Here is an 18689-nt window from a genome sequence, read left to right as displayed (position 1 = left end):
GTAAACTTCCAGGGGGAAAGAGCTTAAAGCAGTGCAGCAAAATGTTTCATTTAGTATAACAAATATATTATTCTTGTATATACTGAGTGTGTGATTTGGCCTTTAAAAAGCTTTCTGAGATCTCATACTGGCATTGCCAATTATTCATATGATGAAGAGCACCTCTGAGTTTTGCTAAATCAAAAAGATAGCTGAACTACATTCACTAGTGATTACATTACAATAGCTTTTCCAAAAAGCTAGAATTAACTGATGCATTTATGCATAAAACATGTATTAGTCTTTTCTTCTTGAGTCCTGTCCTATTTTGGCAGCTGCAATTTAGTGTATATTTAGAAGAAACAACGCCTGCAATTAATTGCAGGTGCAGAATGCAGACTTTTGATCACAATGGCTCCTTTTTTAAAGACTTAGTTTATTTTAGCTACTTTTGTTGGTTGCATCACTTCAATCTGCTTTCTAGCCTAGGACATACTTCCCAGATGTAGAAAATGCATTAGTAATTCAAGCTGAAAAGACATCAGGGCTAATGTGCTCTTCAATTTACTTTGTATTGCTCCAGTAACAGACACAGTCCAATCCTATATTTACCAAATCAAATCCCTGTTCAGTTCCTATAATTAACAAAATGATCGCATTGAAATGGTGAGAAGTAGTAAGATGGTGAAAGATTATAATGACATTTTAAACAGTAGTTCCCACAGTGTAAAAAAGGGGGAAAAATTCCCATGACTCACTATGCCCCATAGCGTTGCTTAAATGTTTTCTGTTTCTGCAGTAGTTTATGAGGAGAAAAAAAAGCAATTGATTTCTCCAGGCACTTAACCATGACGTGAACATGTCCTGGTAACCTCTTTTCCGCCATGTTGCTATAACGTTACCTTCATCTCATGTTCAAAACATAGCTCTGATATCTCCTGGTGTGTTTGTTCGTTGTTCCAGTCTGGAAGTAGCATTTTCTTTCTTATGCAGGCCACAGTATTTAATTTAATTTAATTTATTAATATTTCTATACCGCCCTTCTCCCGAAGGACTCAGGGCGGTGTACAGGGCAAGAGTAAAATACAAAATTACAAAAGTTAAAAGTAATTAAATATATGCCCGTTAAAAGAACAATTAATACATAATAAATAACCCCAATAAAATAATAATAACCCCCCCAATCCCCCCTCAGGCCAGGCCGGCTTGTTCGAACAAGTATGTTTTTAGGTCGCGGCGGAAGGAGCGGAGATCGGGCGCCGTCCGGAGCTCAACTGGTAGCTGGTTCCATAATTCTGGGGCGCCCACAGAGAAAGATCTCCCCCTGGGGGCCACCAATCTACATTCTCTGACCGGTGGCACCCTGAGGAGGCCCTCTCTGTGGGAACGCACAGGGCGGAGGGAAGTTGATGTAGACAGTAGACTAAGCACAGTGGTGTCTTTTCTACCAAAATCTTCCTTCTTGCTATGTTTGGGTCTAGGAATGTAAGGAACCAGGGTACTTTGGCCTGTTTAGAAAAATAACATGAACAGGGAATAAAAGGGATCAAAAATTCCTGAATGGCTCTTGGGAGTAATTTTAATATTGCCTCCTGAATCATACAAGATGCTATATAGCAGACGTGTCAAACACAAGGCCCGGGGGCCAGATCCGGCCAGTGAAGTGGTTTCATGCGGCCCGCAAAGCCATCCTGGAAACAATGTGGGAAAGGGCCCCACTGCCTTGGCCCTGGCCCAGTGACCCTCCTTCTGCCAGAGACCCTCAGATCTCTCCCACTCCAGCCCAGGCCCCCATAGGCACCCTTGATGCGAACGATGTAGAACTGGCCACGCCCACCAAGTAGGCCATACACACTCTGGCCACGCCCACCCAGTAGGCCACGCCCACCCTGGCCATACCCACCCGGCCCCCTGAGGGCAACCGCAATGCTGATGCGGCCCTCAATGAAATTGAGTTTGACACCCCTGCTATACAGCATGAAAGATAACCCTTTTTGGTTCTAAATATTGGAAAGAGAAGAAGAAGCAATTACAAATGCTTAGCAATAAACTTTCAACAGCAAAGCTTATAAAAACCTAAGAAGCTGACAGGCAGATAGTCCAGATAGTTGTGTGATTTAATTTAAACTACTCGGCTCACTCATTCACGATGGAAAGTATGCTTCTCATAATACTACATTTACTCCATCCTTAAGTCAGAAAACCCTCAACCCCATGTGGGCTGTAAAAGTTGAAATGTGTAAAAGAAGGAAATGTTAATAATCTCTTTGGGATGTTCTGAAGGAATGTAATGCTTTCATTTTTAACAAGCTATGTAATACTTGATGCTCTGACCCTTCTGAGGCTATTCAGTGGGGGAAACCCAATTTAACCATTTATTCAATTATCACCTCTCTTTAATACACGGGTGTCGTGATGAATTGACGTGTCAAAACGTATTGCGACTTTTTGTATTGCTGGAGCTGGGGTGGGCACGGCCTCTGCATGATGCTGCCAGCCTGCGGCCCGGCAGTTTGACCCCTGCTTTAATAGATCTACAGGTTACTCCCTTAAAATAACAAAACATCAAAACTACGTTAAAAACTGGAACTACCAAAAACAAAATAGAACTTTTACCGATTGTTTTCCCATCCCTTTTAACTAAAAGCAAAACCTGAAGATGTTTGTCCTAGCAAGCTGATGATAAGCACTATTAACTAGGTGGCCCTAGTTAGAAGACTGAGGCATACAAGATGGGGAAGAGGAAGAGAAGCACTTTTCTTAGTGCTGTGAAATCAGGAATAGCAGATTAGTCTATAGTTTTTGTTTTTACTGCTAAAAAGATCTATTAACAAACATACCAGCTTAAAACCAATTTACAATGTCTGCAGTTTAAAAGGTTATAGATTTGTTATGTATATAAAGTCCAGCTAGGTGGCAGCACCTTGCTGTTCTTGTCTATATTAAACAACTAAGAAGAAGATGCATCTGAGAAGCATATAGATGGGAGATTACTAAGGCTGTAGGGGATTTGGGAAAGAACAAACAAACAAACCCATCAAAAACTGCAATATTACTGAGAAGAAATTATCAGAATGTGTTTGTGAAATGATTGAAGCTGAGCTTAAAAGATCTAATCATCTTTCAAACACACACACACACACACACACACACACACACACCCCAAACCAAGCAAAAATAAGCATGTCATTCATGCAGGGTCCAATCTGAGTTGATCACTGGGACCAGAGATTTAGTCTTACAAGCTTTGTATGGCATACATAGAGAAATTCCCTGAGGATGGGCTCCAGCGCAATGTTTTAATATTGTAATATAGTTTTAATTATTCTGCTTCTGTAAGCTGCCCAAGTAACTTTTGTGAGATGGGCAGGTACGGTATATAAATAAACAAGTAGGTCAGCTTGGTAAGTATATCTGGCAAAATTTATAATTTTGATCAAAAGCGCACAAGAGGCAACAATGAGCTAAATCTGAGATATTTAATGTGACACTATGTCGGGAAAATATATACAGACCATATTTTTGATGTTAGCAAATTACTTGAGAAATAAAATTTATTCCACATTTTGTGATTTTGAAAAAGAATGATAAAGTGAACAGGTTTGAATTACAGAACACTGCACAGATATGAGGTGATTACTGAATGTGGTAAGAAGAATACAATACAAAGCATGCATGAGAATAAATAAATGGTTTGATACTGAGCAGGAATAAGACTAGGATGTGTGAGAACACTTCGGTTGTTCGATATCTTTGTGTAAAAATGTACAGTATAAGAAATGCTTATGATGGCCCTAGAGAAGTGTTGGGGACATGGATTTTTATGTAGACAATACCATGAGAATTTGAAATATTTGTATCACCGTTAGTGTGTACGATGTAACATTTAAAATTATACTGATTTAGTCTCCTGATGCTCCTAACCCTGGACAAGTTTGATCTGGGTTGGCAATTGTGTGCTACTTTCTAAATAACCAGAATCAGGAAGCATCCAAAATCGTGGCTAAATTTTAAGTCACAACAGTGAAAATCAGTAATCTAGGTCGTTTACATCATAGGCACAAATACACAGATTTATATTCTGTATTCTTTTCCAACTTTTTTGTCCATGGGCATATATTTTAATGAAAATTAAAATTATGACAGGGAAAAAGCAGCCCTTCACATATTCTGTTCTCAAGCTATGAGAGCTGCTGGAGGTCATAAGCAGCAATTTAAATTTTGCTCTCAAAGAGACTGATGGCCTTAGCCACTGAGAGTTTAACAAGTTAATATGCTTTCTCAAAATGACACTGATATATAATAGCAATGAATAGAGGGTGCAGGTGCAGGCGCTTAACAGTTTTCCTCTAAAGGCCTATTAATTGCCTCAAACCATATTTTTTTTCTCTCAGAATCAGCTTTAATTTGGAGAGGGAAGCAGCCCAGAGACTTGTGATAAATACCAGAAATACAATAACAGAGAACATAATAGCAGTGTATTTTGGCTCCATTTTAAAAATAAATTACAGCTGTTTAAAAGAATACATTTAATTCATTTGATGCATGTGTCTCCAAATAACAACTCATAAATAAGGACATTTGCAACCTTCTTCCTCAGAATTGGGTCAATTACTGATTGAAGGACTACATAATTGTGCAAAGTATACATTGTGGGTGGTTTAAACAATATTCTTGATCACCAGAAATGGACTAAAAAAACAGCAAATCATTCATCCAAACATGGAGAATTACCCTATTTGAAAGTGGTGTATGCAGAAATACATTAAACTCCAAACATGAATACAAGTTACGCTTCTCCAAAGCATCTTTTACCATAATGAACAGGGGGAGATTATTATTCAGTTAATCGAACGAGCCAACAGTTATTCTGGCAAAGGTAGCCTGCATTTATTTCCTGTTTTGTGTGGAAAAAAAGTCTGAGCTCCCACCCACGTTTCCTTTTTGTGAAAAGAACTGTGACTCAGCAAGCAGCATTTTTAACTAGTAGGCATATGGCTTGGATGTGTTCTTCAAGAAGAAACATTCATGTCCTTGTAATGCAGCACCTTCCTTATGGATGGCTCTTTTTTTATAAGTAGAACAGCAGCTTATGAAACTTCAGATTGGGAATTCCATGCATTCTCATTTTAGCAACACCTTGATGGTAGGTGAAGAAGTTAGGTAGCAGGTATTTATTTCTCTTGGATCATTGTGTTCAACTGCAATGTATTTTCTAAGCATTTGTTTTGAAGAACCGAAATGAACATCACAGAGACATTTCTCCTTCCTTTCTCCTGTTTTGTACACATTTCTGGTGCTCATCTGTATTTATTTAAGAACATGTATCAGCTGCCCCAATTTGGCTGACTGTGGGCAGTATATGTGAGTAAATCGATATAGAGTACTTCAACAATTAAAATGAAGGGGGGCGGAGCCAACTGTCAGAGCGGGCGGCTGTGTGAACGGAGCTCTCTCCACGCACAACCTCTCACCCAGTGTTCGCGGGGGCTTTTCGGAGCTTCAGGAGGTCCTGTAGGGACATCCGAAGTTGCAGGCAGCCCGGAGAACCTTCATGAGCGGCGGTTCGTGTTGAAGATCCGGAGAAAGTCTGATGCGAGCGAACCGGGGAGAAGGAGGCCAGTAATGGCCGACATGAAGATCTGACAGAGGGACGGAGCTAGCACGTAAGCAGCGGGACAACGGTAGAGCGGAGCTGACGGAGAGTGTATCCGAATATTAAATAGGAAGCGCTTGTGAAAGAGGTACTGGTTCGAAGTGGGTGCCTCATGGAGAGGGAATAAGCGGCGATAGAAGTCTTGAGGGAGGCGTTTGGCAAAAACAGCAAGGGAAAGAAAGCCGAAGACTATATGACTGCATTTTAGCTGGAGATAAACTACAACAGGTCAAAGTCTGAGCTTTGGAGCCTTAGAGACTGAACTCTGGATTGTCGGGCGTGGAAAGTGATCAGCTTGGTCTAGTCTGGTCTATTCTGGTAAATTTTGAATTTGTGAACTTTTGAAACTTTTGAAACTCTACTCTACTTGTCACGGGCGGCCATTTGATTTAGCAATTTAGTAACTGGAGGTTTGTCTAGTGGGACACCTACTGGTCTTTGACAGCAGAGGAAGACGGAAAAGGTGCCAATTTCTGCGCCGGAAACGGGGAAAAAAAAAAAAGAAGAAGAACGTGACTTTGAATATATTCATACTATAGAATTCTATTATATAAATTGCTTAGTTGGTAATAAGTATCTGGTGGTAACTGTTTTATATATTTTTTGTCATAGAGTTAAAAGGTTTATATAACACTCAGGGTATTACACATTGATAAAACGCTGCTATAATTGGGGAAACATGACAAGCATTTCGGGAGCAACTAAGCCTAGCGCTGGTAAAAAGGCGGCAGCACAGGGACAGGGGATGGCCTCAAGTCCCTCCAATCAGAAATCTATAGAGGATATGCTGCAAAGGGAAAGATCTAACTCGAATTCCTTTAAAGATTTACATGCCCTTTTGCAAAACCTACACGAGGCAATGGCCAAAAATCACGAGGAGATGAAGAGAGAAATAGGCCAAATAAGAAACGACACTGGTGAATTAAAGGGGAAGATCCAAGCGATAGATGATAAATTTGAAGGGATTCAACAACAATTAGTCAAAAATGAACAAAGACTTCAAGATATGGAAGCTAGAATGGAAAAAGAGGAAAAGAGAGTAGATGATCTAAATGAAACACTCCTTCAGGCTAATAAGGAGTTAGAAACAACAGTTATTTTTCTGGAAGCAGAAAAGGCTGCTCATTATCTACGCTTCCAAAACGTTCAAGAAAAAAGAGGGGAAGATCTGTTGGTCATGATGGCAGAACTGATGGCAAAGGCACTCGGTGTAGGGAAGGAGGAAATGCTGGCGGAAATTGATGAAACATACAGGGTCCAAACTAATTATGCGAGAAGGCACAACCTCCCAAAAGAAGTACATGTAAGGTTAGTTAAAAAATCAATTTGGGATGAGCTTCTGCATAGATCTAGAGAGGAACCATTAGAATTTCGGGGCCAACCAATCACCATCCTTAAACAGATACCTAAAAGGATGAGGGATCTGAGACGCGGCTATCAATTTTTAACATCTAAATTAATAAGAGAAAATGTAAACTTTAGATGGCTAACTCCAGAGGGTATTCTAGTTACGTGGCAGGATAGAAGGCATAGACTGGACACGATAGAGAAGGCAGAAGATTTCTATAAACGTCACTTCCATAGCCAAGAGGAAGCAGATTTAGAAGATCAAGATGGAAGGGAGGTAAGAGAAAGAGATACAATACGTGTGGCAATGGATGGGAAGATCTTAGCTACAGAGGATAGAAGGAACAAATCCGGTGAGTTAACAGAGAAACATGGAACTAGAGACAAGGAAGAGAGAGAGCCCCGAATCACGAGATCCACAAAAACCAAAAATAAGTAAGATGAAGGGAGGTGAGTGTAGTATTATGTCTGTGAATATTAATGGATTGAATTCGCCAGTGAAAAGGCGGAAATTTTTTAATAGGCTTATTCACCAACAATTGGATATCGTGGCAATACAAGAAGTCCATATAAAGGAACAACAAAAATATTTGTTAGTACAACCAAGAATAGGGAACCTATTCGTTTCCTTAGACCGACACAAGAAAAAGAGAGGAGTGGCACTATATGTAAACCCAAAATTGACTGCAAAACAAATTTATAACGATAAAGAGGGTAGAATACTGATAGTTGAGGTTATAATAAATCACAGGAAGGTCATGATGGTAGAGATATATGCCCCAAACCATAACCAAGAACAATTTTTCAAAACACTTCACAATAAGATATGTAGCATTGATTGTGAGGAGATTTGTTTAATAGGAGATTTTAATGCTATCCTAGATACAAATTTGGATTATATGGGAAAGACGCTTAGGAAAAAGAAGAGAAGAACTCTACCGAGATCTTTTCTCAACTTGGCGGAGGAACTAAATATCCAAGATGTCTGGAGGGAAAGAAATCGTAAGGCTAGACAATATACATATTACTCCAACCGACATAGCTCATGGTCTAGAATAGACATGGTATGGATGACGAAAGAAATTAGTTCAGAAATAGACGAGGTACATATAGCGACAGGTACTTGGGCAGATCACAATCCTATTAAACTTATCTGGAAAGGCTCCAAAAAAATACCCAGATGGACGCTCCAAAGAGCAATTTTAAAAGAAGACGAATTCAAATCTAAGATGGAGAGAGAACTAAGTTTTTTCTTTAAGGAAAATAAAGCTATAGACACCTCAGTACAAAACAATTGGGATACAGCTAAGGCAATGATGAGAGGGGTAGCGAGGGCATATATGGTATATAAAAATAAGGGGAAAAGACAACAACGGGAAAGATTAGAAGAGGAATATAAGAGCTTAGAAGTTATACTCCAACAAGATCCACAAAAAGAGAATATCAAGCAATCTATGGATCTGATTAAACACAAACTTAACATTCTAGACAAAGAGAAATTAGCCCAACAATTGAGAAACACGAAACAAAATTTTTTTGAAAATGCAAATAAACCGGGCCGGTGGCTAGCATATAAATTGGGAAAACAAAAGGGGAAAAACTGGATTCACGAATTACGAGATGAGGAAGGGAGAATATTCCACCAGGAGGAAAAAAAAAAAATTATAGCCCAGGAATTTTATGAACGTTTATACAAAGAAGATAGTCAGGCAAGTGTGGAGAAAATGGAGGAATATTTTCAAAGAGCCAAACTACCCAAGGTCACAGAAGATACCAGAAATATGTTAAATGAGGAAATTCGACTATCTGAGGTGATAAAAGCTATTAACGCACAAAAGAATAATAAAGCATCGGGACCCGACGGTCTTCCATCAGAAATTTATAAAGAATTACAAAATATCCTAGCTCAACCCCTAGTGGAGGTATTTAACGCAGTATTAGAAGGCGCAAGGACGCCTAAATCTTGGCTAGAGGCAAACATAACCCTTATCCCGAAAGATAACACGGACCATACATTAATCCAAAATTATAGACCCATATCACTTCTTAACTCGGACTACAAGATATTTACATCAATTATAGCGGAACGATTGAAACGATTTCTGAATGATTTCATACATGCAGATCAGAATGGTTTTCTCACTAAGAGACACACTAAGCACAACATTAGAATAATATTAGATACATTGGAGTACTATGAATTACATAGCGAACAACAGATGGCATTACTTTTCTTAGACGCCCAAAAGGCATTTGACAACGTTAAATGGTCTTTTTTGTGCCAACAGCTTAGCTTTATGAATATGGGTGAAAAATTTATAAATATAATTAGGGCAATTTATGACAATCAGGAAGCAAAAATAATTATTAATGGGGAAGCATCTAGCAAGTTTCAAATTCAAAAGGGAACACGGCAAGGCTGCCCCCTATCACCATTGCTCTTTATATTGACTCTTGAAGTATTAACGAGAACTATAAGAAATGACCCAAAGATAAAAGGATTAACCACTAAAAAGGAAACCTTTAAATTGCAAGCTTTCGCGGACGATCTGGTTTTTATTATGGAGGATCCATGTCAGACGGGACCAAAGCTATTGGAAGAATTATCTAAATATGGTGAGGTTGCCGGACTGCGAATAAATAGAAATAAGACCAAGATGATTGTTAAAAATATGACCAATAAACAAAAAGGTAGTCTGGCCGGAATCATGGATATAGAAATAGTCAAGAAAATAAAATATCTAGGGATTAACATTACGGCTAGATGCACTTCACTCAAAAAGGATAATTATGATAATGTAGTGAACCAAATAAAAGGTGATCTGGAAAGATGGGGAAACCTAAAACTCTCATTATTGGGAAGAATCGCTGTCATTAAGATGAATATTCTGCCTAAAATCCTGTTTCTGTTTCAGAATATCCCAATTCAACTCGACTCTAAATTTTTTCGAAATTTGGATAAATTATCACTAAGTTTTATTTGGCAGGGGAAAAAACCAAGAATTAAATTGAAATATTTACAGGACACGAAGGAAAATGGGGGTTTTGGATTGCCAGACTGGGAATTATATTACCATGCCGCGGCCCTGAGCTGGATTAGAGAATGGGTAATCTTGAGAAATAGAAGACTATTAACTTTAGAGGGTCACGATTTGCAATATGGCTGGCATGCTTTCCTATGGACGGAGAAACAAGGTCTTTTCTCGCATTTTCAAAGACATCGGATCAGGCAAGCGCTACTTAATACTTGGAAAAAAATTAGATCTCACAATTACACCAAAATTCCGGTCTGGCTATCCACCCTTGAAGCGATAGTTTACCCAAATCTGTTTGATTTGGGTAACATAATCTCATACAAGGATATTCTGAATGAGGAGGGGGAATTGAAACTTAGGAATGAACTAGAATTACAAGGTATAAAACTCGATTGGTGGGCCTACTTACAAATCCAATCGAGATTTAGGAAGGATAAAAATGAATGGGGGATATATACCTCTGAAACAGCATTGGACAAAATATTATTGGGACCGGACTCTAAACAAATAAGGAATTTTTATAAATTACTTTTGGGATATAAGCTGTTTGAAGAGCAAGTGAAAGACCCCATGTTGACCTGGGCTAACAATTTAGGACATAACATCGACCTAGATACTTGGCAAACAATTTGGGATAGAAATAAAAGGATAACACTGGCCTCATCGTATAAAGAAAATTTATTTAAAATGTTTTACCGATGGCATCTTCCCCCAGCTCGCTTAGCAAAAATGTACACAACAGCATCTCCCAAATGTTGGAAGTGTTCTGAAGAGATAGGAACATACTTCCACACGTGGTGGTCTTGCAGTAAAACACAAAAATTTTGGAGAATGATTTGGATTTGGCTGAAAGAAATATTGAATCAAGATCTGGAGTTTAGTCCAGAACTTTTCTTGTTGGGAATCACGAAAGAGAAATATCCTAAAGATGTGCTATACTTAACGATCCATATTATCACAGCAGCTAGATTATCATTTGCGCAAAAATGGAAAAAGAATGAGATCCCAGGACAAAAAGAGGTTATTAGGAAAATTTGGGATTGCGCTGAAATGGACAAATTAACTTTGGAATTAAAGAATAAAGATCAATCAGACTATTATAGAATTTGGAACAAATTGTATCTTTGGATGGATAAAAAGAAAGGTCTCTATTAGGTTTTACAGACTAGCTCACTGTTTTAAATATTGTGGTATTTTATCGATTTGTAATCTAAGTGTATTTAAGTGTATTTTTGATGTACATATATACATGTATATATATATATATTTAAACATTGTAGACAAAAAGGTTTGTCAGCTCGCTGGTACTGTGTCCAATGTTTTTAAATAATAAAATTAATAAAAATTTAAAAAAAAAAAAACAATTAAAATGAAGACAAAACCTCTGGTCCCGGTGACTGACCCAGATTGGATCCTGCACAATTAAAACAGTCCATCGCCACTTCCAAATAAGGGCAATCTATTATACTGTACAATTAAGCAAAACTTTGGGCTAAACTCTGAGCACATTTACAAGCAACATGGTCAAAATTTCATATGTCTATATGCTGCCCATCACATTTCTTCCCAAGATTTCTCATCCATTGGTTAATCTTGGCTGTCACACCTCAGTGCACCATACCGAAGCCCTTTGAGGATCTTTTTGTACCTCATTTTATTCCAGTCAGATAACACATCTTTTCTCAATGTTCTTTTCCACACATTGTGTGTTAAGCCAAATTTTCAGAACCAGGGCATATCAAAAGCCATTAGCCGTGGATAATAAATGATAATAACAAAAACCACATGGTACACTGACAAAATTAAATCATATTATAGCTTAACATGATATTTGAACAAGACCTACTTTTTTTAAAAAAACAGCTTATTTTGCCTATTCTAACTTTTGTATCTGTTATGTGTGCACAAGACACTGTATTAGTAATATTCTTTGGCCCAATGCAGCACATGTGGTTTGAAGAGATGCATTAGCTGAGCAGAGGTTTGTCAGTATTCCTAAGTGATTCATAAAATTATCCATTTGGGGTGTGCTGCTTCAATCCATTTCACTGTAATACTGCAATAGATGGGGCTTTGTTGAGCTGGTTCACACACTGTAAGTTGTTTTGTCCATCTGTTTTCATTCTTGCTCCCCTTGTTCCCAAGACACACTGTTGGGCTTGAAAGATGACCAACAATGGTAGTAAGCAATGCTCCCAAGCCATGAACTGAATGTGGGCTTGCTGAAGTTTAGTTAAACCAAATCTTGCCAATGGATCACTAGGCAAACATAAGCTTACTGAAGTGTTATGTTAGTAGATTATTTCAGACAACTATATAAGACCAAATGAGTCTGTATACCAAAAGAATTTAGAGCAGTGATGTAATAACAAAAACTAAAGCAAGGTAGAAGAAAAATACCTACTCCAAGTGCAGCTTTAGCTATTGATTACACTAATGCACCATTTGTCCTCAAAAGAGCAGTGTAGTTATGGTTCCCATACATCTCTACCTAAGCCAATTAGGTTTTGCCCAACTGCTGCTATAGAGGAAATGCTGAGAAAACAGTTGAATTGTGTTTTGAAGGATTCTACACTTAAATCATCTGACCATCCCTCTTTTACTGGTAATTTGTAATATTTTACTTTAAAGTAGAGTAAGTCAGAACTGTTGCATGACAAGGTGATTCTGTTCATCTGCTGGTTAGACTTCTGGGCCTCTGCCCCAAAGTCCTGGCTACATGGGATTGCTGAACCCATGTCAATAATGCCCCAGACATTGACAGTATCTTAATTGTTTCAGTATTTAAGGGCACATCTTACAATGGTTTGCCAAGAATCAAATTCCAAAAAGTGGTCAAGAGTACAATAAAAACTAGATTGGATTTAAAATGTAATTGAAATTAATGTGTCATGCAGTTTAAACTAATTAAATTATTAATAGGGTTACAGCTGCCGAATTAATAATTTTATATTTTGGAAGTCCCATTAAAAATGATAGTTTGGCAAGAAGTTTTGCAGTTTTTCTGGAGGCCACATGCCTTTCTGGGAAAATAGCAGACTGCACATTTAATTTCTTCTGACACAATCTCTGTTTTCAGAGGGAACATTTCATTTATAAAAATGAGCGTAAAGAAGCAAGCATTTCTGAAAATGGAATGAGGAACAAGCAATGCGGGGTAGCCCCAGGCTTCAGTTCTCTCAAGCTGTTTGACTACAAACAGCTGCTGACCAGTAAAGCAGAAAACTGCTTTCTTAGCTAGCCTGAAATTGATGTTTTGTCAAACGTGTGAGAAAAGTGACAGAAGGCAGAAAGTGGGGCAGAATCTGGTTCCCATTCATATACTGTAACTATTTCTGAAATGACTCTTCATACAAATTCATCATTCCCCTCCCCCCTCCCCAATGTTTTCAGAAAATCACCCCAAGCATTAAAAATAACCACATATAAAATATACAAAAGGGAATAATTACAACAACCATTTGTTTGTTTTGTTTTGATATAAGAATATATTATTTAAAAGACCACTTTAAAAATTAAAAAAAATGTATGCAACAATGGTGGCTCTTTAACATTTGTACCCATTAGGAAAAATACTAGTCTTTAGAAAAGGAATGTGAAAAGTGCTTGAGTAGTGTTAATTATTCAGCTTCATCCTTTGTCTGTGCTGGATAATCCCACAATGCTTCGATGAACTTGCCATACTTCTAAGGGATCTTTTTTATCAACTGTAATGCTAAAATTAAAATATAAACATCATTAGGCTCAAAGAACAATGTCTGGTTGTTCTGCTGTATTTAAAGGACCTGTCCTCACGATGCTGCCTTCTCATTCCCAGCCCGTTTGACCATTTTAAGTTATTCCAAGTGCACTTCTCCCTCCCCTCTGGCCTGACCCAGGACAAAGAAAGTTGGCAAGAAAAGTGACGGTGTTGGCATGCTGACTTTTTCCCCATCAGGCCTATCATTGTATAGAACTACTCTGTGGGATCAGAAATCTGGGCCAATAAAAAGCCCCCATACATACACAGTCCCCCCAGCCCCCAGATCTGATGTTCAGTGGAAGGGCAGACCAAACCCATAGGAAACCACCAATCTCTTTAAATTTTTTTGTTCCACACTGCAGTTGTAAGGGCAATGCCACTTTCTACCTCATGACTGAGGCAAAATAGGGCCTTGCAACAAGGTCAGTGCAAAGCATACTGTGCTGCTACCTCAGTGACTGGAGGAAAACACAGGTAGTTCAACCATTCGTTTAGCAATCATTCAAATTACAACGGCACTGAAAAAATGACTTGTGGCCAGTTTTCAAACTTGTGACAGCTTGCAGTATCCCCATGGTCAAGTGATTAAAATTCAGATGCTTGGCAATTGACACGTATTTATGACAGTTTTAGTGTCCTGGGGTCATGTGATGACCTTTTGTGATCTTCTGACAAGCAAAGTCAATGGGGAAGCCGGTTGAGCTCCGGATGGCATCGGACCTTCGCTCCTTCCGGCGTGGGCTGAAGACCCACTTATTTGAATTAGCTGGTCTGGCCTGATGGGGAATGGTAGGGTTTTTTAATGGGTCTCTTTTATTGTTTTATTGTTATTGTAACTTTTAATTGGGCATTTGTTTAATTCCTTTTTAATTTTTGTATTGTTATTTATATATGCCCTGTTAACCGCCCTGAGTCCTTCGGGAGAAGGGCGGTATACAAATTTAATAAACAGTAAACAGTAAACAGATTCACTTAACCGTGTTACTCATTTAACAACTGCAACGATTCTTAGCAACTGTGGCAAGAAAGGCTGTAAATTGGGGCAAAACTCATTTAGCAACTGTCTTGCTTAGCAACAGAAATATTGGCTCAATTTTGGTCATAAATGGAGGACTACTTGTAGTATGGCAGTGTGGTGATAAACTCTCTATAACACAGCTAACCAAGGAAATAGTAGGATTAGAGTAGATCAAGCAACACTTAATAAAACCTTGTACAAAATAGAATAGTATTGGGCTACAACCCTCTTCATCACTGCCAGCATGACTAAAAGATAACGACTAGCATATCTTGAGACATGTCACAGCTGGTCTGTTTTAAGACCATTTGATATTAATATAGCCAAAGCAAATAATTAAAGATATTTGGGTTCTACTGAAATAACAACAACAACAACAATAGAGCTGGAAGGGACTTTGGAGGTCTTCTAGTCCAACCCCCTGCTTAGGCAGGAAACCCTATACCATTTCAGACAAATGGTTACCTAATCTCTTCTTAAAAACTTCCAGTGTTGGAGCATACACAACTTCTGGAGGCAGGTTGTTCCACTGATTAATTGTTCTAACTGTCAGGAAATTTTTCCTTAGTTCTAGGTTGCTTCTCTCTTTGATTAGTTTTCACCCATTGCTTCTTGTCCTGCCTTCAAGTGCTTTGGAGAATAGCACCTGAAGGCAGGACAAGAAGCAATGGATGGAAACTAATCAAAAAGAGACTTGAATGAACATCAGTGAACATCAGTGGGACCTGAATGTATTTGTGTTTCATTGGATTGTGACTTTTAGGTTTCTTCCATTCTTAATTGTGCTGTTACAATAATATTTGCTGCAACAGTTTCCTACTGCTAAGCCAATTATAGAAACCACTTGACTTTCTATTTGTTACTGAATCTCTATTAAATTAATATTTGACCCAGAACTTCTGGGTTAGACGTCGTGTCATAATGGGCACAGGAAAATGGGGCTCCATTTTCTACGTGCAATTTCGCTTTGCTGGGGACCCTAAAAAGGGTCTAAAATTGCCCTTGAGAGGCGACGAAAAAGAAAGGGACCCTTGTCAATTGCAGAGGAGTGGCAGCCCTTCTATTTGATCCAAGGAAGCCATTTAAACCGGAAGAAGAAAGATTGGCCACATTTATGTGGCCAGCCAGAAGCCACCGACAACCCAAGATAAGCACTAACTAGCAACTTCTGAACAACATGGGTGGAACTGGGTGAGAATGATCCCCTCTTTATAACTTTAAAACATTTTCCTGAAAAAAAGAACTCTCAAAGCAAAGAATCCTCCAGATGATAGAGAGAAGGGGAATTTCCACTCCGTTCTCTCAGGAAAAGAGAACCAATGAATAACTTTCTTCAGGGGGAAATTAGAGATAATTACAAAATTAATTTGGATTTAATATAGAGACATAGCTTTGACAAATTTGGGGGCTAAAAGTATTTTTAAGACTTTATATTTGAAAAGATATTGGAAAGTTGGTGAAGTAGGTTTGGATTTAAAAACTGGAAGATGGATGTTAACAACATCTAGTGGTGAACCTTGGCATTACAATTTATTGTGCTTAAAGAAAATTTAGCACGAAGCCTGGACAGAGATAAGGCTCTTTATTGTTCCTGGAAACTTTCACTTTTGCAGACTGCAGCTGGGAAAAGGGGGGAACAATCCTTGGGCTGTTTTATCTGTATGAAGGAGATAATAAACTGTTCTAAATTGGCCAGCCTGGATTACAAATATTGACTGACTTTTAGTTTCAAGAATTATCAAGAAATATTAAGAAACAGTGGGAAAGTTGCTTCTGGACTATTTCTCTTTGGAAGAAACATGGATAATCAACAATAAAATGTAAATGGACTCCAGAAAGAAATTCTTTCCATGTTGAAATCAATTTAAGGAACAATTGTTTTAAATTATGAGGAAACTGAAATAATTTAAATAACATAAATGAGCAACTCTCCAATTTAAACTTACAAGCAAAAAAGTTCAGAAAATGACCATAAAGAATGAACTAGAAACTGAGAAACTAGAAGAAAAAATAGAGGACATAAAGACAGAGAATTTGAAAGAAAAAACCAACAGACAGGTGCAGATAAATAAAAATTTGGAAGACCCAGATATAACACCGGAAAAGGGAAAGACATTTTACTTTTCAAGACTTCAAATCATATTTGAGGACAGGAAGAATTGATAGAATGGATGACAGAGTGTTAGGAAAAATGCTGAAATCTGAGGAACAAGAAACTAAAAGAGAAGCTGAAGGAGAAAGAAAATGGAGGCTGTTTAACGAATATAAATGGTTAAGTATTTTTACAAAAACACTTTAATTAAATTGTCTTTTTTATTCCAAGTAATATATACAGAAACAGAGGAAGAAATAATTGGTGATTTAAATATACTGACTTGCAAAGTTATTTGGCAAAGTAAGTAAGACTGAAGAAAATAGAGGTCCTGACTAATTAGATGAGGTATTACCATCTAATGGATGTTTGAATGTGATTAAAAGAATAGACAATTGTTAGAAATAAAAGGACCATTATAAAATAGAAGGATGTGATAATTGATAAAATTATTTTGAATATTGATGGGAAATTAAAATTGAAAAAAAGAAACGTGATGAAGCTATTTATATTTAATTTTATAGGTGTTAATAGCAGTAAGAATTATACTTGTGTAGTGAGGAAAAATTATTATTATTGGAAGAAGAGAGGATCAGGGAAATACTGGATGGTGTAGTATTGGATATTTTGAGTGAAAGTACCATATACCACTGAATGATAAAGGAACCCAGACACCGAGTTGTTTATTAAGTACTTATGATTGTAAAGCTTGAACTTAATAAAATATTTTACAAAAAAAATAATTAATTAATATTTAACCCAAACTCAGGTATTCTGAGATTTTTCCCAAGGCATTTCTGATTAAGAAAATTGAATATATTGCAACAAAGGCAATGCATAAAGCAGTATATGGGCAAGATACTATATAAACAATGTTTTGCAAGGATAAAAAGATATAAAGAGGTATACTAGCTGGTTGTTAGCTTATATTAGATTTAGCTAAGTTTCCCTTTCTTTTTCTTATTGTATGCGTTTAGTATATTTTTTATTTTTTTAATTTATTTTAAAATGCATATTTAAAATATATTTATTAAAATATTTTTTATTTTTTACGTTTTTCTGCACTTTGCATAAAACTATCTCAAAAGGGAATATTGTAGCATGATAGGAAGATATGTATGTACACATGCAATGAAATTGGCTGATTCCTTTAACACAACGATTTCCTATTTTCAATATTTCAAACATTTGACTATTAAATATTTTCTTCAGTATTCAGAACCCTTCAAAGAATAAGTAGAAATTATTTTGATATGTAACCTTTCTTTGTGCTTTGCTCTTCACTTCTCTCTGGTTTCACATGTCAAACTTTCATTCTTCTTCTTCTGAAACTGAAATAAAGTAACTGGTTTATTGAAAGGTATGTCATTGCATAAATCAACCATTCAACCACTGTATTATTAAACATCACACATAAAATTATTACTGTGTAGGGTCCAAAAAGATAAGCTGAGTTTTCAGTTGTCCCTGCAATGGACTATTCCAAAGCCACTATAAGCTTTGTATTTATTTCCAGCTGTTAGGTGTTCCAGCTAAGAAAAGCAACATATAATATATTTTGTATAGAAATGTGCTGTTTCTTGCTGAGAGTTTCATAACCAAGAGAGCTCGAAATCCAGGGTGGGGCCAGACTATATATAGGTTGCTTCCATTCTAATTAAGATTGCAAAGGTCCAGCATGTTATCCTGGTGTGAACATTTTTTGAGTGAGTTTAAAGTAGACTGATAGGCGTAACACTGTGAGTAATCTTTGCATCAGAAATGACCGTAAATACTGCAAGAGCCCCACTGCATCACACCAATTATACAACTGCCCCAGC

General features: G+C 37.4%; 1 protein-coding gene across 1 annotated transcript in view; it reads right to left on the bottom strand.

Annotated features, from left to right (window-relative positions):
* Window positions 1–13525: 13525 nt before the first annotated feature.
* Window positions 13526–18689, bottom strand: part of PDE9A (phosphodiesterase 9A) — a gene marked incomplete at its 5' end in the record, with an annotated part of 81725 nt that continues 76561 nt past the window's right edge. Inside the window, 2 exon segments of the mRNA XM_081327934.1 lie at window positions 13526–13732; window positions 18130–18200. Of these exon segments, the coding sequence (XP_081184060.1) occupies window positions 18150–18200 (51 nt within the window). The 3' untranslated portion in view covers window positions 13526–13732; window positions 18130–18149.

Source organism: Vipera berus (genome assembly GCF_964194415.1).
Source record: "Vipera berus genome assembly, chromosome: 4".
In the NCBI taxonomy this organism is placed as follows: Eukaryota; Metazoa; Chordata; class Lepidosauria; order Squamata; family Viperidae; genus Vipera; species Vipera berus.
The sequence above is the reverse complement of the archived record's forward strand: the minus strand, read 5'-3'. Positions and strand labels throughout refer to the sequence as shown.